General features: G+C 55.8%; 9 protein-coding genes across 9 annotated transcripts; 2 read left to right on the forward strand and 7 right to left on the reverse strand.

Moving 5' to 3' along the window:
* Positions 1-62: 62 nt before the first annotated feature.
* HMPREF1541_06552 (uncharacterized protein) lies at positions 63-4037 on the reverse strand (the record flags this gene model as incomplete). Its single annotated transcript, XM_008720884.1, has 1 exon — positions 63-4037. The coding sequence occupies one exon, from the start codon at positions 4035-4037 to the stop codon at positions 63-65; it is 3975 nt and encodes a 1324-aa protein (XP_008719106.1).
* A 575-nt stretch (positions 4038-4612) lies between these two features.
* HMPREF1541_06553 (uncharacterized protein) lies at positions 4613-5707 on the reverse strand (the record flags this gene model as incomplete). Its single annotated transcript, XM_008720885.1, has 1 exon — positions 4613-5707. One exon carries the CDS (start codon positions 5705-5707, stop codon positions 4613-4615), a length of 1095 nt encoding a protein of 364 aa, XP_008719107.1.
* Positions 5708-7518: 1811 nt separating this feature from the next.
* HMPREF1541_06554 (uncharacterized protein) lies at positions 7519-8310 on the forward strand (the record flags this gene model as incomplete). Its single annotated transcript, XM_008720886.1, has 1 exon — positions 7519-8310. One exon carries the CDS (start codon positions 7519-7521, stop codon positions 8308-8310), a length of 792 nt encoding a protein of 263 aa, XP_008719108.1.
* A 420-nt stretch (positions 8311-8730) lies between these two features.
* On the reverse strand, positions 8731-9705 carry HMPREF1541_06555 (uncharacterized protein; the record flags this gene model as incomplete). Its single annotated transcript, XM_008720887.1, has 1 exon — positions 8731-9705. One exon carries the CDS (start codon positions 9703-9705, stop codon positions 8731-8733), a length of 975 nt encoding a protein of 324 aa, XP_008719109.1.
* A 1453-nt stretch (positions 9706-11158) lies between these two features.
* Positions 11159-12601, forward strand: HMPREF1541_06556 (uncharacterized protein; the record flags this gene model as incomplete). The annotated part of the gene is made up of 1 exon (XM_008720888.1): positions 11159-12601. One exon carries the CDS (start codon positions 11159-11161, stop codon positions 12599-12601), a length of 1443 nt encoding a protein of 480 aa, XP_008719110.1.
* Positions 12602-13320: 719 nt separating this feature from the next.
* HMPREF1541_06557 (uncharacterized protein) lies at positions 13321-14751 on the reverse strand (the record flags this gene model as incomplete). The annotated part of the gene is made up of 1 exon (XM_008720889.1): positions 13321-14751. The coding sequence occupies one exon, from the start codon at positions 14749-14751 to the stop codon at positions 13321-13323; it is 1431 nt and encodes a 476-aa protein (XP_008719111.1).
* Positions 14752-15097: 346 nt separating this feature from the next.
* On the reverse strand, positions 15098-16690 carry HMPREF1541_06558 (uncharacterized protein; the record flags this gene model as incomplete). The annotated part of the gene is made up of 1 exon (XM_008720890.1): positions 15098-16690. The coding sequence occupies one exon, from the start codon at positions 16688-16690 to the stop codon at positions 15098-15100; it is 1593 nt and encodes a 530-aa protein (XP_008719112.1).
* A 771-nt stretch (positions 16691-17461) lies between these two features.
* Positions 17462-19024, reverse strand: HMPREF1541_06559 (uncharacterized protein; the record flags this gene model as incomplete). The annotated part of the gene is made up of 2 exons (XM_008720891.1): positions 17462-17749; positions 17798-19024. 2 exons carry the CDS (start codon positions 19022-19024, stop codon positions 17462-17464), a joined length of 1515 nt encoding a protein of 504 aa, XP_008719113.1.
* A 1981-nt stretch (positions 19025-21005) lies between these two features.
* On the reverse strand, positions 21006-23147 carry HMPREF1541_06560 (uncharacterized protein; the record flags this gene model as incomplete). The annotated part of the gene is made up of 1 exon (XM_008720892.1): positions 21006-23147. The coding sequence occupies one exon, from the start codon at positions 23145-23147 to the stop codon at positions 21006-21008; it is 2142 nt and encodes a 713-aa protein (XP_008719114.1).
* Positions 23148-23183: the final 36 nt, after the last annotated feature.

Consider the following 23183-nt stretch of genomic DNA (forward strand, 5'->3'; position numbering starts at 1 on the left):
AGCTATGCACGGCACAGTAATTGCCTCTAGTATCTGCAACTATGACATTATAGTGAGCCGGGTCAGGCTCTGCGACGGTGTCTTTTATCCTTATTCGCAGCCTGCTTTCGCTTTTGCTTTTGCTTCGGCCCGTAAGCCTCGTCGTCGGCCACGCTGTCTGCATCCTCGTCGAGACTCGGGCTTCGGGTTCCTGCCCTCCCGACCTTGCTCCCTTTCCGCGCTTTGCTCTTCGCCTTGTTTTTTGCCTTCCTATCACCGTCGTCCTCGCCACCGAGAACCTGAGCTTCAACATCGACATCCTTCGCCCCCTCCTCCACCGCCTCCGGCACCCCACTCTCAATCGCCACGACCTCATCCCCGCCCCTCCGCTGCCTCTCCGCCTCACCCCTCAGCCTCTTCCACGCGTTCCTCATCCTCCCACTCTCTTTCCCCGTCCGATTCCGCTGGCCTAGCGCCTCATCACCCGCGCCTCCCTCCACTGCTGCCCTGCCACTGCCCACCTTCGCAGCAGCGCCAGCGGCAGCACCACCAGCAGCGGCGGAGGCGGCACCGACACCAACGCCCCCACTGAAGAAGCGCGTGATGTTGGCCTGCGTGCCCTCGACGCCGCGGCGATTCATGTCGCGGATCACGGGGACGAGCACCTCGTCCGTGCGCTCCTGGCTCCAGCCGATGGTGGCCATGAGGAAGCCGCGCAGTTTGTCGAGGTCCGGCACACCCCATTCAAAGGGGTGCGGGTCCGCGTCGACGTCGGGTTGCAGGTAGGCGTGGTCGACGCGCGCGTCGGGGAAGCCCGTGGGGAGCAGGACGCGCTTCTGGGCGGCGGATTTGAATTTGCGGCGGAAGGAGGTGTTGAGCAGGCCGTCGAGGTCGGAGGAGCCGGAGCCGCGGGGTTGCTGGTGGTGCGCGGCTTTTTGGATTTGGTCGCACCAGTCGCGGAACGCGCTGAGGTCGCCGCTGAAGTCGGTGAGGATCTCGAGCGCGGTCACGGGGCCGATGCCCGTGAGGCCTGTGGTGTAGTCGCTGCCTAGGAGGTGGGCGAAGGCGATGAGCTTGTGGCGCGTGAGCGTGTACTCGCGCTCTAGGTCGGAGAGTAGGTAGCATTCGACGAATTTGTTCTGGCTGAACATGTTCTTGTATACGCGTGTGCCTCCGAAGAGGAAGATGTCTGAGTCGTCGGTGATGATGCCGTCGACGAGGCCCAGACTGACCAGTTCCGCACACTGTGCTTCGGCTTCCATTGGTGCGGTGATGTAGGGGAGGCCGAAGAGGCCGAGGAGCGCCTGACACTCCTGGATCATGGTCTGCGTGACTTCGTCGGCGTCTCGGCGGTCGCGCTTCTGCTGCGAGCGGAGCTGTTTGAGTTCGTTCTCGTAGTCGCGTGCCGCGGAGGCCGCGTCTTTGGTGCCGTAGGGGTTGCTGGAGTTGAGGGAGTTGGTGAAGCGGGCGTGTTCCTCGGCTTCGATGGCGAGTTGCCGCATGAGCTCTTCGTCTGAGTCCGAGAATTGGTCATCGTACTCCTCAGGCTGCGCATTAGCATCTGTTCTGGGGGCAGGCTCGTCTTCGGCCGGGAGGAGGTACTCAGATGCGTCAAGTGTGGGAGCTTGAGGTTCGTTCGTCGACGGCTGGTGAAGCAAGGCTGGTGGAGGGAGGTCGTTCATTGGGACGTCTTCGAACTCTTCGTCAGAGTCTTCGGCTTCTGCGGCGGCAGGTTTAGCAGCTGGTGACGATAACTTGCGTGCTGGGCTTCCAGCTTCAGATGCGCTCCATTCGAACATCTCTTCGTCTTCTGGTTCAAGTTGAGGGGCAACCTCTGGCTGTTTTGGAGATGGAATAAACATCGGGTGTTCAGTAGGCGATGGAGGCTTCTCTTGTGCCCGGTCGGCCACCTCGTCCATTGTCGGCTGTTCTGCACCCTCAGGTTCAGCAGCTATTTCACGGGCCATGGCGTATCGAGCTTCTCTAGCTTCTTCTTCAGCCTTGCGTCGCAGTTCTGCCTGAGCGTCTACCTGCTCTTGCTCGTGCTCGGGCAGCTGCCACTCGTTGGGCTCGGCTGGTGCTTCCTGAGTCACCTGCTCAAAGTCTTCATCGTCACTAGACAACTCCACCTGACTCGGCTGTTGCGTTGATGGCTCAGCTTCGAGGTCGATTACTTCATTGGTAGGCTTTCGCTGCAATATCTCTTCGCGACTGGCATCCAATGGACCTGAAGTGACATAGTCTTCGCCATCTTCATCCCCGTCCGTCACACGAATCTTTTTCATGTCTTTCGTCGTCGGTGCCGCGTCAAACCACGATGGCACTGGCTGGGGCGGCCTTTCTTTGCGAAAGGTGTCGTCGCCCAATTCGGGCTGGAAACCTCCGGACAGGTCCTCTTCGACTTTCTTGGCTTTCTTCTTGCCGAGTAAAGACTGCCCAAGATTAAGTGATTCGAATGGAAGAGGCCCATCAAACTTCGGTGCTTGTGACGGAGGCTTTGGCGAGCCTGGGCGTACTTTCGTCTTCGATTCGTGCTTCGACTGCCGTGCCTCTGCAAGAGCAGCTCGCATATCGAATGCATCGTCCTGATCTTTGTCTGGATTCTCCTCCGGTCGTTCGATTGATTCTTGCTGTTCTTGCGGTTGCTCGAGGGACATTGCGATAGCTCGTTGAAGGTCATCGTCCTCATCCTGGGGCGGCGGCCCGATATCGACGTCTTCGAAGAGATCGTCGTCTTCGTCCGCTCCGTCTTGCTCGACAAAAAGGCCGTCCTGCTCTCCATTTGCTGCATTTATCTGCACGGGTTTCGAGACAGGTGCCTGGACGGCGGCCTTTCGGGCATCGTACACAGCCTTCCGTTTCTTTGCAATCTTCTCAGCTGCGTCCTCATAAGAAATGTCATAGTCGACCTCCCTCGCCCTTTTCCGCTTCCAGCTCTGTGGCAACCGATTGAGACCCTCTATCTCGACATCTTCGAACTCATCCGAATCGTCGTTCTCCGACTTTACCCCGTCTGCATCACTGTCCTCGTCTACATCAATAGCCATTCCCTTGCTCGTGCCCAGCTTATTCGAGACCACGCCCAGTGCCCAACCGCCCTCGACACCGTCATTGCGTACCAAAACGTACTCCTTTCCCTTCTCACCAGCGATCCTCCCGCCAGAGTCCCATTCATCCCCCATTCCATTGATATGCATCAGCCGCTGCGTCAATTCGTTTCGCTCCCTCACTCTTTCAATCTGGAAGCGGCTGAAGGCCATGCGATCAGGGAACATGCCATTCAATTGATCCTTTGTGTAGCCCATCCTCAACCTGCTTCGCAGTCTCGCTGCGTTCAGGATGTTATAGCGATCCCCCGCAGGCAGACTCAGAAAGAAGGGACTCTCAAAATCAATCTTGCTAAAGTCGTAGAGATTGATGTCCTCCCCACTGTGGAACTGCTGCGCATATTCCTCCAGTTCCGTCTGGCTCATTATCCTTGGATCATTCGGCGCCCCCATGTCTTCGATGCGCACATCCAAGTCAGGCAAATGGTATTGATCCCTCCTCTTGAAACCCTCAGCACGGCCTTTCTTCCTCTCCGCCTCCCCCATCCCAATCTCATCCACATACACCAGCTCCGCCTCCTCACCCACGCCTTCCTCCTCATCTTGCGCCCTCCGCCCCCCTTCCTTCTCCTTCCTCGCCCTCTCCCGCTCCTCCTCCACCACCCTCTCCATCTGCACCGCCAGCAACCTCCCCGCCGTCCTCACCGCATCTTCCCGTCTCCCCTCTCTGCGCTGCCGCCTCTTCCGCACCGTCTCGCGCTTCAGCGTTGGCGCTCCACCGTCAAACACAAACACCGGCTTGATGCCAAAGTACAGCAGCTTGCAGATGCGCCGGAAGAAGCCCACCACGTGCGAGTTGCGCAGTGCATTGCCTTCTTTGTCGCGCACCGCCTTGAGGAACTGGTAGATCCAGATCGAGGCGTCAACTGCCAGTCGCTTGCGATTCAGCGACGCCAGTGAGGTAGGGCGTGCGGTCGGCGCCACGACGGACCAAAGGCCTGTGACGCCCATAGTGCCAGCAACGGCGGTTTCACAGGGATTCTAATTTGAGGATTCGGGGGTTAGGAATCGGTATTGGGACGGGAGCGAGGCATCGTCAGGTGTGGAAGGATATGGGTTGGGTGATTCGAAGCAAGATATGGTGGAAGTCTAGGAGTGTCTCTCAAGGATGGCAGGATGGGAGTGCAATGCACCCGCTCATAGACAGGGTGGAGAGGGGAGCTAGACAGTGCTGCCTGCGGCGAAATTTGGACGGCTCAGTCATGACTGAATTGATGCGGCAATGACGCAGTTGCAGGCGCAATGGTGGCGCGAGTGGCGTGTCCAGTCGCCCCTAGAGAGCCAAGCATTCACTGCCTGATGTACAGATCTAAGGGGTGCTTGCTTCTGCGGACTAGGCGAAATTCTATCGAAAGAGAGAGAGAGAGAGACCTGAGGATCTATGTGTCCTTGTGATGCTCGTGAAGACCACTCGCAACCCCCGTCTTGTTCCGGCCCTTTCCATGTTCTCTCACTGGCTTTCTGCTGTAACCCATACTTGATCAGGCGAACCCTAATGCAACCAACAATAGGGCACGATCTCTACCTCATAGAACTGCAAACGCCGACACATAGCTCACTGAACTGTCCCGCACAGACTTAACATCGCTGCTTCTTTCGTACCGCATGAAGCGGAAGCGGCGCTTAAGATCCTCGGCAGCCGCTTCAGTCTCTGCACTCTTTTCAAGCTCCTCAACACCAGCCAAGAAGACACCGATAGGATGTCTTCCACAGACCGTATTTCCTGTACCTTGCAAGATACTCAAGAATGCATCATGCGACCCGGTAGCAATCGCACACATACATGCTCGATCCACATGGGCAATAGAATCATGAATCTGAGGACCACCATTTGAGACATCCTTGGAAGACCGTAGTGAGATGCCTTTGGAGATTGAGGTTTGCGCATGCAAGGGACCATCTGATGATGGATTTGTGAGACCATTGGGTAGAGAGTCGGGATCGACAGCGGGTGACGGGGCGTTTGGGACGTAATACGTGTAGCCAAAACGCGAGCCCCAGTGGCAGAAGTCCGATGATATGACGAAGACATTGGTGGAATCTGCAATGTAGGGAGCCAAGATCTGACCAAGAGCTTTTTCTGTAGCAGGCGAGGTACCGCCAATCATGATGGGAACAAGTGGTGGATAGCTGGAGGCTGGCTGCTCCGGATACAGCTTCTGTAGAAGGCGGTGGAGGTATGGAAGCTGCATTTCGCAGGAATGTTCGGCTTCGTCAACCTCCTTGGACATTGTTGTGAAGCGGAATTGGCGATTTTGAGACGTCATAGCCGTGACGCTAGAGAGCTGGCTGAGTAGATCGAGGTCCAGAGGCAGCGGCTCCGACGACAAAGGAGTCAGATAGCCTTGTACCACCGGCAGAGCCGCGGTGCTTAGATGATGGTGGTGGGAGGGGTGGAGGATGAATATACGCTTCGCTTGCGACAGATCAAGAGCCTTGTAGGCATATCCAGCGGCAGGTCCGGAGTACGCATAGCCAGCGTGAGGAGATATGACGACTCGAGCTCCAGGCAGAGGCAGGTCTGAAGAGGGTTTGGAGAGCCACTGGTCGAGCTGCTGGGCCAGCTGAGGTCCGTTGTCGCTGTACCACGAGCCAGCATGGTCGGCCTCTCGTAGAGCCATGACAGGGTCAAGATCACAGTATGTGGTCAAATTGATTCGGACCAATTTCAAGCAAAAATGTATGGCAGAGGGAGGGTTGCGACATGGATGAGTGAGAGTTGACGTTGGCTGGAGGTTGCCTCAGTCTGCCCCACCTTCTGCCAATAAACCGCGGTTGCCTGCTTCACGCCCACACCCTTCCTCCTTCTCAGCCGCAGTATCTTCTGACTTCACGGTAGGTGCCGCGCAAGGGACTATACTTGTTCATATCGAATACTCTGACATCCTCATTAAAACAAGCCTTCTGCTCCAAGCCAGAGACACAGCTGACGATCTACATCAGCTGGATCCCTCTTCTCCCTTTGACTTCCCAAGTAGGCAGTATGGTTCCCTGATAGCAGATGAGACCAAATATATTCACGACCATCGGACGGCTCCAACTGGTACGTAAAACACTGTAGCACAATATCCCTGACACATGGACAATGGGAGTCCGTTATCGCAATACAGAGTGAGAAAGACACTGGCGAGCCTCCCTTACATTGACCAGCGCCTGCAGAGCCACCGTCATTGCGGATGAGACACGGGTTTTTTACGAATCTTGTTCAATGCTCCCCTGAAATGCGACCGTCACCTGCCTCGAGCTATCACAATGTGACCTTGCTTCCAGTCTTCAGAACTCAATTCCACATTCAAATGCCCTGTCGAAGCATAGCAGTTGTCTTGGCTTCGAATTGCTTAGGTTTGGACGCAATGCCTCTTCGACCATCACTCTCCAGCCCATGGCCCATAAGTTCCATGAGCCTTGATGGAGAACAGGCAAGGACACCAAGCCCCCGAAGACGAATTGTCCTCCTAGGCCGCAGAGCATATGGAATGGGACGCATGCACCGCAAAAAGTGAAAGATCGAAGTAACGCCGTTGAATGAGACCAGACCAAAACACACATACACGGACTCCGACGCCGAATCTGAATTGTACGACGTAGTATGTGCTGCAAAGCTATCACGAGCTCATGGACGCCCGAGCCATCAGAACTGGGAACAAGAACTTGCAGCATGGTCGTGGGATCCTTGTTGCTAAGACCGCGAAATCATTCCTAGATGAAAGCACGATAGCCCTTGGAAAGAGTGTCGGTTTGTGTTGTGTAGCCTGGTTACCTGAGACCTTGCATGGCTCCGACCGCAGAAGGTACTTAAAGTGGGCGCACCAACACATCGTCGGTCTTTTCAGTTCTTCGATATAACACGAATCTGGCGCCCGAAGGGCTAACACTAATCAAGATAAAGTGAGCAAGGAATTGAGCCGGGCCATCATAGTTAAGGACCCGTGGTTAGTTGGGGGCAGCAAGGCCACGTCTCAGCTTCAAAGCCGACTTCGCTCTGGTACTCTATAGCCGGCCGGTCAAGCACTAACACCATTCGGAATCAAGAACAAGTGCAATGAGAGCGAACAGCTTGCCATCATTGGCAGCGAGCAAACTTGTCAACGAAGTTTGTAGAGCGCACCCACTCCCACCATGGCGCGGTGTAAACATACCCCCGCAACGCGACACGCTCACCGGAAGTGGAGCCCAGCCAGCCAGTTCCCAGCCGCATCATTTTCGCGTAAAGTGCTTTTATAGGCCCGTCCGGGACCTGCGTCCCTTGCACTGATAAACTTTGCGCGTTCGCTATCACTTTCTTCAGTCCTTCATTTTCTTTCCTTAGCTATTTGGTAGATCGTACCTATACACGCACATAGATCTTCTCTCCCGGTTCCTTGTGCCGATTAGAAGAAGGCAGGAGGACGCACGCGACCCGCGACCACCGACCATCGAAGACACCGCGAGCATGGGCCTCAAGCGCAAAGCGTCAGCCCTTGAGCTGGACTCGTTTCTCCTGCGCTCACAGCAGCTCCAATCGTCCCAACACACACAAACTCACTCATTCCCGTCCTTTCAACAAGCCTCCTCACCTCCATCCTTGACCTCCGACTCTGCCTCGCCAGGTTCCTCCCCGAGCAGCATGCACACCGAGCCGTTCCACTCAGCTCTCACACAATACAATACTATGCCATCATACTCCAACTACGCGCCCCACGCCCCCTGGTTGCACACACGCACACGCAAAAGAGTACGCGACAACCGCCCCAGCCAGAGCCAGATCCACGCCGCCACGCTGCAGCGGCTCTTCTCCGCGCAGCGAAGCCACGCATTCGGCGAGGACGCCATGATGCTCGACGACATGGAGCCCGACATGCACACCGAGCCGATGATCGTGCCGGAAGAGTGCTTCCAGACGGATGATGATGGCACGTTGCAGCAGCAGGACGTGATGGCGTCCGTGGAGCTCGGCGCGCCCGAGGCCAACCAGCGCAGCCTACACGATTTCTTCGCGCGGCAGAAGGGGAAGCAGCCGGCGGTGACGCTGCCGCTGCCGCCGCCGCTGCCGCTGCTGGAGCCGCAGCTGAGGGAGCGGCGGTCCTTTGGCGTGCTGGGCATGATGAACGCTGGGAGTGTGGAGCCTGAGGTCGAGCCGCTGGCGCCGAAAGCGCTGACGCCCGGCGCGTGCTGCCTGCCGTGCGATTTCAGAACGGCGGAGGTGGTGGCTGCGCTGGTTGAGGATGCTATGGTTGTGGGATGAGTGCTGAGGGGCGTCTTGTCCGGTGGAGAGATGAGTGGTGTACGAAAAGCTGCGGTTAGAGCAGATGAAGAGAACGTGACGCACTTTCGAAGATAAGGGCTGTATCTGGGTATGGAGGAAGCGGTGTGGATGCCTTTATGGGAAAGAGCTTGCTTTTTGGCGCTTTCTCTTTCTACCGCATAGCGAAGCGATGGGGTGCAGAATGCACGCAGTGATTTTAAACCATGTACAGCACTAGAAGGACCAGCGGGTATACCGTCATCAATAAGTAAAAGCATTAGATCACTGTATGCAGTGTATTAGTCCATTGCTCTTCGATCTAACGGGGTATCATCTATCCAAAACCGTCGACCCAGCCATGCTATGCGGTGGAAATGCTCCAAAAATCAATCTATGCCTGCCCTATTCACCCAATTCTGTTCAATCCATCTCGTCAAGTTCGTTCGCTGCTTCGGCCTGGTCGTTGTCACCCTCGCCTTCAGCAACAAGGATGCCCACCAGACACTCCCCCAGCATTCCGTCCCAATTCACCCACGGGTGCACTTCCATAAACAGCTGGCCCGCATCTCTCCCTGCGCCTCGCATCAATTCTGCCTTTCCGCCGGGATGGAAAGGGAGGTACGGCGTCACGTTGTACACCTTGCCCTGATAGATCGTCCACGCATCCTTTCCTTTCCGCCCGTTCTGCTTCTTTAATTGTGATGGCGTAACGCGTATTAGACGTCCGTTAGGCGGTGCATCTTTTCCGCGCAGATTGGAGTTCGGAGAGGAGGTTAGTGCCGCCCAGTCGAGGGGAGAGTAACCTGGCTCGAGGGCAATGGCACGAGACTTCTTCTTTGAGGATCCTGGAGGCAGAGGAAGCGTCGAGGACGCTGGCTGCATATGAGTATTGGAGAGGACTTTCGTTTGCGGGACACGAAGGGACGAAGCGGCCGAAGGTGGTGGACGTAGGGAAGGCCCAGCGGGGCGTGGTGGGGGCGCCATGCTTGGTGGCTTGAGGCGAGGCGGACTAGCAGAGCGAAGAGGCGGCTGAACTCGACGAGGAGGAGGAGGAGGAGGGGGCATGCTGCCCATCGTCGGCGAATTAAGACGTGGGCCACTGGGTGGCTGCGGTGTAGTACGTGGTGGTGGCATCTGATCTTCGACTGCGGGCTCTGCTATTGATATTGATGGACCAGTGGGTTGGTTGGGTGCCGTGATCGTCGGCTGTGCTGGAACGGCGCCGTTGATTGACGTCGGTTTGTCCTCATTTCTGTCTCTAGTATTGTGCCTCTGGTCTATTTGTACAGTCTTGATCGTAGCTCGTGAATCATTATCGTTGGTACAGCGCGTGACGAGAACGTAGAAGGCGTAGGCCGCAACGACAGTGCCGGCGCCAACGGCGATCCAGCCCATGGTGGTTTCAAATGAGTGACAGGCAAGTGCAAGCAAATGAGGATTGGAGTATCATGACGACGGTCCGGTATCAATCGGGTATCAAGACGTCGTGGCGGGAGGCATGGCGGCTGGCATCTACTCCCGTGGCAAGTGCGCTGAGCAGGGGTGGTAAATTTAGGCTTCGGCAGCCCGGAGTTAGACGGGAGATAATGGTGGTGGGTTGAACTGACGCTGAGAGTCAGCTGCGGAAATCCAGGTGGAAGATGTGGCCTTCCTTTCCATCTCCATCTCCATCCAAATCCACAGCGGCTAGCTGTTCGCCATGCCTGATAAATATCGGGTGCCGATCCATTAAGTAGGCGAACGGCGTTGGATGGAGAGGCTTGGAAAAGGCAAAAGCGAGGTTCGCGAGTTCCTGCCGGGCGCAACTGTGCCTAATATGAGGCGTGTCGCATGGGCCGATTCGCCTGACAGCGAGTGTGATGCGTCCGGCCTCCATAAGGTTCTCGTTTCCCACGCCCAAGCCCGTGCCCGTGCCCGGTCCCACGCCCTGTCCTGCCTGGGCCTGCAGTGTTTGTGCCTTGTTTCATGACGAGAGCCGCACTGTGGCCTGCTGTGACTCTTTTCTTCTCTTGTCATCATCACTACTGCTTCGAGTCGTAGCCGTGACTTCCTATCCGTTTATGATAGAGAGTGTGTGTCGGAAAAGGGAAACGGATTCGGATGCGAGTCGCTGTCAGCAGCGGGAGTATTGGCACAGAGGCTATCTGTGCCACGTGAACCAACCCCGCCTGACCACCTCACCACCGCCGGCCACCATTTCCTCGCTCTGCCGTCTTGATAACGCTTCCCGACTTCTCTCCAACTGCAAGGAACACCGTCGAAGACTGCAAGCACTTCACTGCCGGTGCTGTCGCTGTGTCAAGACTGGCCGCTACTCTGAGGCTCAATCAACCATATCCTTGATCTTCAGTGACGACGGCATCAAGTCGAAAGCAGCCCGTACAAACGCACTAGTACATCCAGCACCAACCAAGTCGTCTTCGAAGTAAAGCAGAAGCCAGTTTCAAGGAAGAAATTCATACTTCCCTGGCAACCCCCCACCCACCATCCTTCCGAATCTGTTCTGAGTTCGACCGCGGCCAGGCCAGACCACACCAACTTAAATCAATTACACCATCTGGACTTCAGAGGCACATTCGGTGAAGTGCCCCGTATATCGACAAAGTGTCGGTTCTTTCGCTCGTCTAACGTTTAGTCACTCGCCTGTCACTCGCTAGACTGGTTGTTTGCTTGATATAGCGCGCTTAAGACTTTCAACATCAACGATCTTACCTTTGAGATGTGCAGATGACAGTGGAAAACCGAGGGTTATTGCACGCTTGATCTTGCAACGCATCTTCATCACGACTTGAGGGCCGTGCCTTCTCGGAAAGCCACATCTGTCGAATCCAGCAAGAAGGTCCCCAATATGGCCTACCAGCCACCAACTTCACCCCCAACACAACACTTTGATGCATTCTCACCTGTATCTCCTCACGCCAGTATGAGCTCGGACGGCCGAAGAAGTACCCATACTACGCCCAAGCGTCGACGCCTCGCTCCCACCGAGCAGTTCAACTTCGACAATGCCACTCCTTTCGCGGTCCCCGATGACGGCTTCGACGCATGGTCACCAATAGAAGAATATCGCGAGTACCGACACCGCCAGCCCCACCAACCCCCTCCCTTACCTGAACTGTACTGGGACATGCTCGAGTCGCCTTGGGCCGACTTTCCCGAGCACCTTCCGCCTTTCGTCCCTGCTCAGCCACCTCTCGATCAGCAACCTCGAGGAACGACCGATCGCATAGCTTTTCCTCCTCGGCCGAGCATTGCTCAACTCTCCCAGTCTATTCAGCCGTACTACCATCGTGCTTACTATCATCGATCTGCCCCCAGCCGTCCGAACGCCGAACCACATTTCTCCATGGCTGGCACAAGTAATCTCACTGCTCTTCAACTGCCGGTCATACCTTCCTCGCAACCTCTTCGCAAAGGAGCAATTATTCTCACCCTGAGCAGAGCCACCCAAGAAAGCATTGAACAACTGGCTGAACACAAGCGCGAATGCCCTGCCTGCCAGTTGGACTTCGAGCCGGATAACTTCCTTGCAGTTATTGGCTGCTGTGATACAGCTATGCACGCTGTATGCTTCTCTGCGTGGATCAACAGCAACAATGGTCCCGGTGGCTCACGTACCAAGACCTGCATGAAGTGCCGGAAGAACATCGAAGCCCTGGATAAGATGAACACTATGCTTCCCCCAGTCGATGGCAAATCTTGGGACGAAGGTCAAGATTTCAATGCTCCGCAACATCTCGGTGCGGACACTCCTTACAAAATTGACATCAGTCCTCTGCCACACCCGGTTGCTCGTCGCCATCGCCGCCGTGAGATCCATGCCCATCGCGCCCGACCTTTGATGGTCCCTGAGAGCGACATTCCAGAGGAGTCCAGGGAGGAGTTCCGAGGTCTCCAACGTCAGCAGATGAGAGAACGTGATCAGCTCTCTGCCCGCGTCAAGTCTACTCAGAGCTCTTGGTCGATGGCCTTCGACATTGAAGCTCGTGCCGCCGCCACCGCCACTAACGCCAAGGAAGCGCTCGATGCTGGCGGACGCATCACTCAGCGTGAGGTCGAAGGTTTGGTTAGACGTCACCGAGAGGCCAAAGATGTCCAGGAGGAGTCTCACGAGATCTGGCGAGAGGCCGAGGAAGAGCTCAAACAACTTGATTCACGTCATCGTCAAGCGCAGATCGAGCTTCTGCAGCGCGCACGAGCACAACGTCAGCAAGTCCAGGCAAGTATGGAGTCTGGAGAACGATCAACTTTGACATCAGCGGCAGCGACTGAGGGTCAGGACGTGCAGTGAGCACACTAAGACGAATCTATGCCCGGGCGTTATTAGGTTTCCTGGGTTTGTGGCACGCATTAGATGCATGAGTTATGCGCATGGGCACGAGAATGGAACGGCGACGGAATGGTCGGACATGGTGAGCATACATAGCCTCGCATCACATACGGGTCTGGAGGACGGCAATCAGAGCTAATAGTCGATCGAGCCCAGTATGAATTCTAATTGCATCTCAAATCAACCCTGCTTTTGCCTGCCTGTCTCTGTAGCCACACACACACGGACAATTCACGTCCACGCTAATCCATAGCCGATATTTCGCTCGATGTTATATCGATGGCACTCTCCCGGCAGGAACATGGCTCAAATGAGCTGAGCCCTGATCTAGCCATACGCCCGATACACTGGTCAAGCCCGTGTCTCCTGAGCGAAGTCCTGATAAGCGCTCGTTTGATCCGTGAACAGATTCTCAATGTGGGATTCAACTTCTCCGTATATATACGCCCTTGCCCAATGGCCGGCGGCCAAGTCAGGATCATCCTCCTCCTCCTCCTCCTCCTCCTCCTCCTCCTTGTCTCGCCGTTAGATAGATAGCGCGCCAAAGAAGAACGCCTTCCCTCTCAGAACCGCCCACGTAGATCCCACCATATCCATCATCGCATACACAAAATGTTCCCCAAGCAACGAGATACAATACAGACAAGATTACCCACTCACTCCCATTTCCAGCAAGCCCTTCAATTCTTCCCCGCCAGCCCGATAATGCCATCCAACAACCCCACCGTCTCAGCGGGACTCGCGATCCACGCGCAGCAGCACGCACTGCGGGCCTTGAAATCATTGCCCCCGCCGCTGAGGAACTGGTCGCCCACGTGCAACGTCTCCTGCGGCTTGATGCCGCCGAACCACTTCTGACATGCGCGTACGCCGAGGCTCTTGTCGCCGACGTCGAGGAAGACGTCGGCCCCGCCGTTGAAGACCGTGAATGGGATGCCTGCGTGCGGCGGAAGCGGGGGAGTCGGGGGCTTCGTGGTCGACGACGACGACGCAGCAGCAGCTGCTGCTGCAACAGCAGTGGGGCCAAATGAGGAAGAGGAAGAGCCTGCGGGGCGGTCGAGGGGCGGTAAAAGGCTGGATTCGACGACCTGCTGCACGACCAGCACGGTCTCTTCGAGCTGCTCGCGCGAGAGCTTGGCGGTCTGGTCGGCGGCGTAGATGCCGACGGCGCGCTCCTTTCGCAGCACGTTGGCTTTCAGCTGCAGGGTCTTGATACACGAGTGGAAGGCCTGCTCGGCGATGTCGAGGAGGGATTGGATGGCGCTTTCGGTCCAGGTTTGCATCGCGTCCAAAATCCAGTCGCGGCGTGGAATGGGGCGGAGGCAGTGTGGGGCCGTGTCGTCGTAGACGAAGAGGAAGTTGGATTCGCCGCCCATGACGATGAGGTTGGATTTTTGGGTCGGGGTGAGGGTGGGGGAGGTGCGGATCGCGAGGAGGAGGCCGGAGAGGCGTGAGAAGTAGTTTTGCGGTTGGGTGTAGCCCGCGGCGGTGACGATGCCGATGCGGACGTCGTGTGCGAGGAAGTGGAGGAGGCGCGTGATGACGGGGTCGGCTTCGGGGCTGGTGAGGGAGGCGCCGTCGTCATAGAGCGTGACATCGCCATCGAAGGTCAGGAGCTTGAGGAGCGGGGCGGACGGGGTGGGATCGGTGTCGGCATCGCGTGAGGGGTGGGTTGGGTTGATGAGTGACATAATCTGTGCGGTGTTGAGGATGAGGCGAATATCGTTGAAGGACGGCGGCACGAAGCGCCGTGAGGAGATAGAGCGTAGGCTGTCTTCGTGCTTGAACGCGGATTCGAGGGCGAGGGGTGTGAAGAAGGTGGAGATGCTGGGCACCAGCATGGACAATTTGGACCGTACGGCGGTTCCCTCTGGGGTGATGGCTTGATGGGCGATGTGGTCGTTGATTAAGTCTTCCACGTCTCGGAAGATGTCAGCATAACGCTGGTGAGCAGAACGGGCCATGCTGGCGATGGTGGCCGTGTGCTCTGTGAGGTGCTCTTCATAGGCGGCGGCAGGGCGAGAGTTCAGCACGAAAGGCACCGCGAGCAGGCCTTTGATCCATTCGATAAGCTGGTCACGACGGTGGGTCTGTAAGTAACGCGTTAGCATGATCCTCGTAATCTCTAGGTGGCTTGGCTTGCTTTGAGAGCGTACTCAACCCTGTAGCGGGTTGTCATGTTGTTGGTTAGGGGACTTTCTGCTGCGGTGTGGGCTTGGAAGGCGCAGGTGGGCTGCAGAGGGGCTCGAACAACAGATGTCGTGACACAGCTTAGTTCTGGGAGACCGAGTCTTGCTGGTGGGACAGAGAAGAAACAAACAGAATAGACGTGAGGTTGGATAGACGATGCCAAGGATGGTCTCACCGTAGATGCAATGCTGTCGGCGGGCTCCGATGAAAGCCAGCCACGAGCTATGGAGCTTTTATACATGACTTATGTAGCTAAATGGAACTCCACTATCCCTGAAGCTCATTCGAGATACCTCCAATGGTCACTGTCTTGATGGTGGTGTACTCGTCGATACCATATTTGCTGCCTTCTCTCCCAAAGCCCGACTCCTTTACACCACCAAAGGGCGCCGCTGCATCTGAGATGATACCGGTGTTGACACCAACCATACCAGTCTCGATGGCCTCGGCCACCCTGTAGATTCTGCCAATATCCCTGCTGAAGAAGTATCCTGCCAGGCCCACATTCGCCGAATTAGCAAGCGCGACTACCTCTTTCTCGGTCTCAAACTTGAAGAGCGGCGCCACAGGCCCAAAGGTCTCCTCGCTGGCGATCTGCATTTCGTTTGTCACACCCGTGAGTACTGTAGGGGCGTAGAAGTTGCTTCCTAGATCCGGCAGTTTCTGACCTCCCACGGTGACAGTAGCGCCCTTACTCTGTGCATCGTCAACATGTTGCTGCACCTTCTCCACCGCTCTTTCGTGAATGACTGGGCCGTGTGTAATGCCCTCATCAAATCCAAACCCGACCTTGAAGCCCTTGACTTTCTCGGCGAATTTCTTCGCGAAGTCATCGTAGATGCCCTTCTGGACGTAGATTCGATTGGCGCAAACGCAGGTTTGACCGGAGGATCGGAATTTGCATGCCACGGCGCCAGCAACCGCAGCATCAAGATCGGGGCAGTCGTCAAAAACGATGAATGGCGCGTTGCCACCGAGCTCGAAGCTGAGTTTCTTGAGCGTACCGGACGCTTGCTTCATGAGGATCTTGCCAACATTGGTAGAGCCAGTGAAAGAAACCTTTCGGATGCGGGGATCGGTGGTGAGGAGTTCGCCGACCTCAACAGTATTTTTAAGGGCGGTGACGAAATTGACGACACCCGGAGGAATGCCTGCTCGCCGGGAGAGCTCCGCAAGAGCATTGGCGGTAAACGGCGTCTCGCCAGGGCTCTTCGCGACAACGGTACAGCCCGCAGCCAGCGCCGGGCCAATCTTACGCGTTATCATAGCCGCGGGAAAGTTCCAGGGTGTAATGAGGCCGCACACGCCGACGGGCTGGCGAAGAGTGAAGACGCGGTTGCCAGGAACTGAGGCTGGGATAACATCTCCATAGGCGCGGGGCGCTTCTTCGCTGAACCAGTTGAAGAAGTTCGCAGCATAGGCGACTTCGCCCTTCGCATCAGTGAGGGGCTTGCCGTTTTCCCAGGTAATGAGCGTAGCCAGGTCATCAGCGTTCTCTTGCATCAGGTTGTACCATTTCCGCAGCATGGTGGCGCGCTCGCGAGGGAGGGTCTTGCGGAAGGAGACGAAGGCATCGTCAGCGGCAGCAATGGCCTTGAGGGTGTCGTCTCTATTGAACTCCGGGCAGGTACCAATAAGCTTGCCGGTAGAAGGGTCGTGGACTTCGAAGGTCTCACCGGAGGCGGCAGTGGTATATTCGCCATTCACGTAGCCCTTTTCAATGAAGAGGGAAGGGTCTTTGAGCTTGGGAACGGTATGCATGGCGGCGAGGAAGCGAAAGGATGTGCGGCGGGGACGGAACTGTCGATGTAGGAGCTTGGGTGCTGGGGAGGAGAGGATGGTACGGATACAGGTTGCCATGATGGAGGAAGGCGGGGTAGGGACGTGGTTTTATCAAGTCATGGAGTCACGGTGTCGTACGAGTGCCACAGACAGTCCTCTCCAGCAGCTGCTCGTGCTTCCCACTGCTCTTTCACACTCACTGTGCGTTTGGCCCAAGGCGGGAAAGCTGCAAAGTGCTGTGATTTGGAAGAATCCCCAATCCCCAATCCCAATCCCGGCACGGGTTGGGGGCACTGTGCCGGTGACATCACCCGCCAACGCACTGGAATCCCGGGATCTCCTCTTAGCACCCGGCTCTCTTTTCCGGGCCGTGTTCTACAAGCACAGCAAAGCCAAAGTCGTGTCGATGCGTGCATATGCCGGGAAGGGTAAGTCTACAGAGACTATTGCGGTATGGCGCATAGCATTCTGCATCGCTTGTGCTGCGTTATTCTGCCCAGAGGTAATGATCATACATGATGGAGTCTTCGCCGTTCTCCAGCTTGTTTAAGCAAGCCACTGTCCGACCTTGTAGGTCTGATTGCGCATACTTTTGGTAGTGTGATGTATGGTGATGCCCAATACCGTCCTGAATCCTACAGCACCGCTGCACGGCCTTTGTTTCGTATGCTATGCGCCGTGCTCCGAACAAAAAAAGTTAAAGATGTGGCAGTTGAAGTCCTTGGTCGCACAACCTCCCGGCTTTCTCCAACCACCCGGGCACACTTATCTTCACATCGAATATCATGCAGACAGTGTTGGATTAAGCGATCGAAAGTATTCTGTTCCTTGCGAACTCGGGCGAATTGCTTACGAAGTGGGAGCGGTCTCGGTCATCGAGCCCTCTTCGACCGGGCCGGCCGTCGGCGCCACCGTAAGAGGCGTGATGGCGGTGCCGGACTGTTCGATATCGATTCCGGTCTCATCCTTGATGTATTTCACAAGCTCGTCACATTTGACGACTGTGTACTTCGCCGCCTTGCCCATCTTGAGGTATGCTGACTGTGACTTGCCACAGACAATGTTTATGTTGGACAGCCTCTCGATGAGCTGCTTGTCGTTCTCGTCGACGTTGATGGCAAAATTGAGCTGACAATCCTGATATTAGGGTTAGTATCATACGAATGAAGCGTTGATAAGACTTACACATTTCCATGCTAAGCGTCGCTGCATTAGAGGCTCTTTAGGCTTGGTGAGCTGGTGAATCAGATCTTCCAGTCTATCGCCTGACCCGTCTCCGGCACCAGTCTCGCCGAGCCCACCCAGGGGCGGCGGAGCCGTGTTGTAATTACGACGATCAGACGGAGATCCAAGGCCTTGACCTGGTTCAAAAGGCAATGTCAGCGGACCTGAAGCCGCATCTGCAAAGAGAGAATAGGGGTCCGACATCATCTGGGCATATAGACGGGGGTCCATACCATTCGATGTAGGAGAGAAGGGGGCATTTGGATCCTGATACGGACCCGCCTGGCTGATGCTGGGATCAATCAGGCTGTGGTTCATGGGGAGCTCCTGTCCTGGGACTTGAGTGAAATTGTTAGCTAGGGTTAGAGCAGGGCTGGGTGGGTAGGTTTGCATACGGGTGCTCGGAGGTTGGTCTGCAAGAATATGTCTGCCGTTGCCAGCATCTTTGATGATGCCTTCTTGTGTTGCCCAGTTGGTGAGATCCTCGTCCTCGCGCTCTTCCTTGGAATCAATCACGTCGCGGGAAAAATGGCCGCCAACGTGCTCCATACGGTCGTTCCAACTGCCTTCGCCTTCAAAGACTCGACCGCAGAAGCCGCAAGTGCTACGCTGAGGAGGCTTGCGTTTCTCAACCCAGCAGCGCTGGCGAACGCTCTCGAGAGTATCTTCGAACGCTTTCCAGTCGGCACTGTTTTCTTGACCTGGAGCAAAGACACCCGAGCCTGGACCGGTCTCGGGCTTGTGCATGCGGCGGTGATGCTGGGTGAACAGATCCTTGCGGTTGAAGTCGTTGTAAACACGCTTATGACCTGGCACGCCCGGGTTGTACTCGGGATTGCAAGGGCCGACATCGCAGCGGTAGAAGCCAAGTTGAAGATGTTGAATTGAAACATGGCGCTTCCATTCGTTCTTGGAGCTCAAGGCAACGTCGCAACCATAGTGACTGAAGGAGCAGATGAACTTGCGCTTGGCGGGTTCGGATCGCTTGGCACCAGAGCCGGGACTCTTGCGCGCCCGGGGCTTCACAACGCGTCCAGGAACCGATTCTGATCCCGAGATAGAATGCAGCGAGTCTTTTCGGGGCCGAGGCTTGATAATTCGATCAGAGGGACTACCTCGAAGAGATGCGGCAGTGATGTTGATATCGGAATTAGCAGCCATGATGGCCGGCGCGGGAGAATTGTTCATGGTGGCGGTGGTCTGATTTTTCAGTCAGCGATTTCCTGCGTCGGTGAACAGCGCGGACGCGGCATAAAACATTTTAGTGCAGCTATAGGCGCAAAGGTGAAGCGAGAGTTTGCACGGTCAAGAACAAAGGAGTTGACTTACTGCCTCGAGGATGAGGTTGGTGAGCTAGAAGGCTGAATCGTAGCCTTGGACAAGGCAGTGTCGCAAAGCCTCGGTGGTGCTATTGTGGCAGAAAAAGGCAGTGTTGGGGTTTAGCGAAAATTAGGCAGTCATGACGCAGCGCGACCTGATGGTTTGGCCGATTGCGCGATAAGTGCGAGGTGTAAAGAGGTGATGAAGTTGGTGGGAGAGCGATCGAGTCTGGATTTCGCACAACGCGCCAAGACTGAGGATGTGACCTGGAGAGATGTCGCAGTGGCGACTTGGATAAAGTGAAGAATGCAAGATAAGAAACGAGAGCCACGACCCAATGCCCACGACAATTTGAGAACGATTCAAGTGTGAAGCAAGTACCTAGGTAGGTGACGCGCGAGGGCCACGGCGATTGGGAAAGGATTGGGGTTGAGAAGAAAGGGCGGCAGAAGGCGGGAAGGCTGCGCCGGCCTGGTCGCAACTGGGCGACTGGGCGACGGGGTGCACGCTGGGACCCAGGGACCCAGGGACCGCAGTGGCTGAGCAGCCTTGGCGCCCTCTTAACCTCAAATTGAACACGCTCCTCGGCTCCCTTAGGCGCAGAGAACAGCCTATAAACAAGGCTGGAGACTAAGCTATGGATCGCCCCGTCACAATAACCCTCGGGAGCCTGGAAGGCCAGGTCGACATCATGCACGCTCGTCGGCAGGTTCTGCAGGGCTCGTATCTCGTGCTCGCCTCTGCCGTGCCCTCAATGTGAAAATGCAACCCTTCCCCGCTTATGTGGCCGTCGGCTGTTTAGTACTGTGTCTCAAAGGAGACAAGGCTCCGTGTTGGACCGATTCGAGTGGCGCGAGTGATGGCGGCTGGCCGGCTGGGTAATAAAGAAAAGATTAAAAAGCTCCTCGGTCACATTAGCCTCGATTGCCTGTCCACAGTCTTGAGTCTATTCAAGCATTATGAATCTCCGAGCGGTGTCTTCCTCTATCCTACAGTTTAGGGGCAGAGTGATAGCTTTTACCAGCATTCCTGGGGGCGGATAAATATCGCCGGGAGAGGGCGTCTGTGCTCATGCGAGCTTCGCTTCAAGCTCTATCCCCGGAGGCTGACGCCCAGGATTCTAAGTGCTTTATGGTGGCCCTTGCGAATGCGGTGTCAGCCCGGTGGCAACACACAGCCTGTCTTACTTGTACAATGTCCAAGTTTGCCAGCTCATCATTGCTGGTGCTGAAGCGACGGCAATGTTTTTGCAGCCCCGTGCCGTTCCCAACCCCTGAACCTTCTCCGCCTCGTCGTCTCGAGGCTGTCTCTACGAGGCTCTGCGGCGCCTGGTGGCCAACAGCCTGGACAACTGAGCCTTGCAGGTTGCCTTATGTCTAAATGAACGACCGACAACATCTGCCGCAAGCCAAATTTGACGCAAGTCGCTTGGGTCAAATCGGTGGACGGCTTGGACATGCGCACAGGTGCGTAGACTATCTGCCGGCAGCATGCTACCCGCCCCCATATGCCTCATCTCCGAATCAAGATGGTTGTAGGAATACCCGGGGTACTTGGACGAATTCAGCGACATGTCCCCGGTATCAGCACTCGCCAGTACTCGTGCACAATCCAGCCTTGGTCACAGCGAGCTGAACCCATCGAAACACTTGCTGCGATGAGGTCGGCCTTAGGCAGTGGGTGCTTCGCAGGTAGTTTTGACAAATCTCTGGCGCACACGACGAAGTGAGGACTGCATTGACACTTTCCTTTTTTGATCTGAGATCTGACCTCGTCCTTGGCATCGACTGTGGAAGTCCCGGCTTACCGCAGCCGAGGAGTATCGCGGCTGGAACTACTGTACATGGTGTCACACGGCAGTGCCTGTGGCCGTCTCTGCCTCTCCCTTGTCCGTTTCTACAGCCTCTACCGCTGGTGGGGCCACTTCTTCCCCAGCATTGCCTTCATCAACGTCCATGGCGCCCGGAGGCGCAAACTCGTTGTCCTCTATCTCATCTACCGTTGCTTCGACGGTCGAAGCTGCTGCTGCTTCAGTTTCAGCTTCAGGCGCCTGTTCAGCAATGTCGCCAGCACCATCGGTTTGCTGTAGAGGCGTGACAGCCGCTGATATTGCAGCAGCCGTCTCTTGTGGCTTCTCACCTGGCACACCCTCCTGTTGCTCGCCGTTTATGCTAGGCTCGTTTTTGGTGTCCTCCTCCTGCATCCCTGTCGCGTCTGTTGCTTCAAGATTTTGCTCTTCTTCCTCGCCGATCAGAGCCTTCAAGTTGCTTCCGTCCTTGATTTTCTCGCACAGAGCGAAGCGTCGGCCATCGAGCGCACTGGCCCGGAGGGCTCTCCACAGCTTGCCCTGTATCCTTTCATGGAGGTCTTTTCTTTCTTCTTCGTTAGCAACGAAATCTTCATCCAGCTTATCACCTTCGATGCTCTCGTAATATTCGTCAGGTGTCGGCACCTTGTATCGCTTACTCGGCTGCTTGAGCGATTCAAGCGATTCAGATTGTGACAGAAAGTTGAAGTCGGCAGCGCCTGGGGGGTTTATGGATGGCTTCTTCTCGGTCATTGCACCGAGGCTCTGCTGAGTAGCCAGGTACGTCTTGGCTTCCACCGGATCTCTTCTGATGTAAGGGCAGCTCTCAGCTTTCCATCTTGCCCAATTCTTATCTCGACTAAGCACTGTGTCAACCATACGGTAGTACATCTTTCCATCATTGCCAGGTCCCTGCTGCTGCAAATAGCTGGCGATCGATTGGCGCGTAGATTGACAATATTTGGTGTCCTCTTCCGATAGTGTGAAGCCATACAATACGGCCTTGTTGATCAAGCCCGCCGTCTTTGCCTTTGCAGGTGGAGTCAAGGACAGCAGGAAGTCGAGCATGATCAGACATTGGGCCAGTATGTGCCGTCGGAACGCCAGATCATGCACCTCCAAGTCGAACAGGTCCCGGTTGGTCAGATACTTGGGATTGTACGGTTGGGACATCCGAGAACCATCATCCGAGCGCTTGCGCTTGGTTCCTCTGCTAGCCCGGGCCGAGTTGGCCGACGCATTTGTGCTCGTAGATATCGACTTGAAACACGACAAGGTTGCGGCTATGCTCTCTTTGAACTGGTTCATTGCGGCTGGCTCAAAAAGCCGCGTGGGCATCGAGAAAAGTCCTTGTAGAGACCAGAACTGTGGAAATAGCTCGTCAAGATCAGGAGGCGTTTCGCTTGGCTTGTGCTCGGATCTGGTTTTGCCTGGGATTGGGGTACTTCTACCCGTTTTGTGTGTATCAGTATCGGGAGCCGTTGACGCCGGTGTCTGGGCCCCAGAGGACGCAGGTTGCGCGCTGTCAATATCCATAGGCTTGATTGCATCCTCGGACTTCTTCGGCACTGGGTCGAAGTGGGTGACATTCTCGGCATGGAATTCTCCTCGAAGATTGACAGAGCTTCTGTCGCCGAGTGGGAAGCTCTGGAATAAGAAGATGAAGACTCGTCCACAAAATACCGTGTCTTCTGCTCGCGACAAACGGCGGAGCAGTTCATTGCAGCATCGCAATATGACCAAATTCTTGAATTTGAAATTGCGCGCAATCAATTCGTCTCTTTGCGACTCCAGGTAGTCAAACACTTTCCTGCAACCGCTGACTGTTTGACTATCCAACAAGCTCTCGATCAGGAGAAAATTCGACGAGGGTTCCGAGAGTTCATTGTCGGCCAGAATTGTGGCGATATCTAATAGGTACCAAACTCTGACGAAGCCAGGGTCCGATATCGCGATACTTGAGACCAGATCGAAAAGTAGCTCCCGGAGCGCTGTATCTGTTGGTGACTGTGAGGTCCATGTTTCCTCAGGGTTATGAGACCGAATGCTTTGAACTCCTTGCACGAGACTGCGAGATTCCGCTTCGCTTAAAGACGAATGATCAGGTGTTGATCTAGCTTCAACAATGTTCTCGATGTGTGCTTCGATCGTCCGCCGACATGCGGTAACATCATTGTTTGACATGGATGCGTTGAAAGTCTCGAGGTCATTCGGCGCAGG

Source organism: Cyphellophora europaea, assembly GCF_000365145.1.
Source record: "Cyphellophora europaea CBS 101466 unplaced genomic scaffold supercont1.6, whole genome shotgun sequence".
Lineage (NCBI taxonomy): Eukaryota > Fungi > Ascomycota > Eurotiomycetes > Chaetothyriales > Cyphellophoraceae > Cyphellophora > Cyphellophora europaea.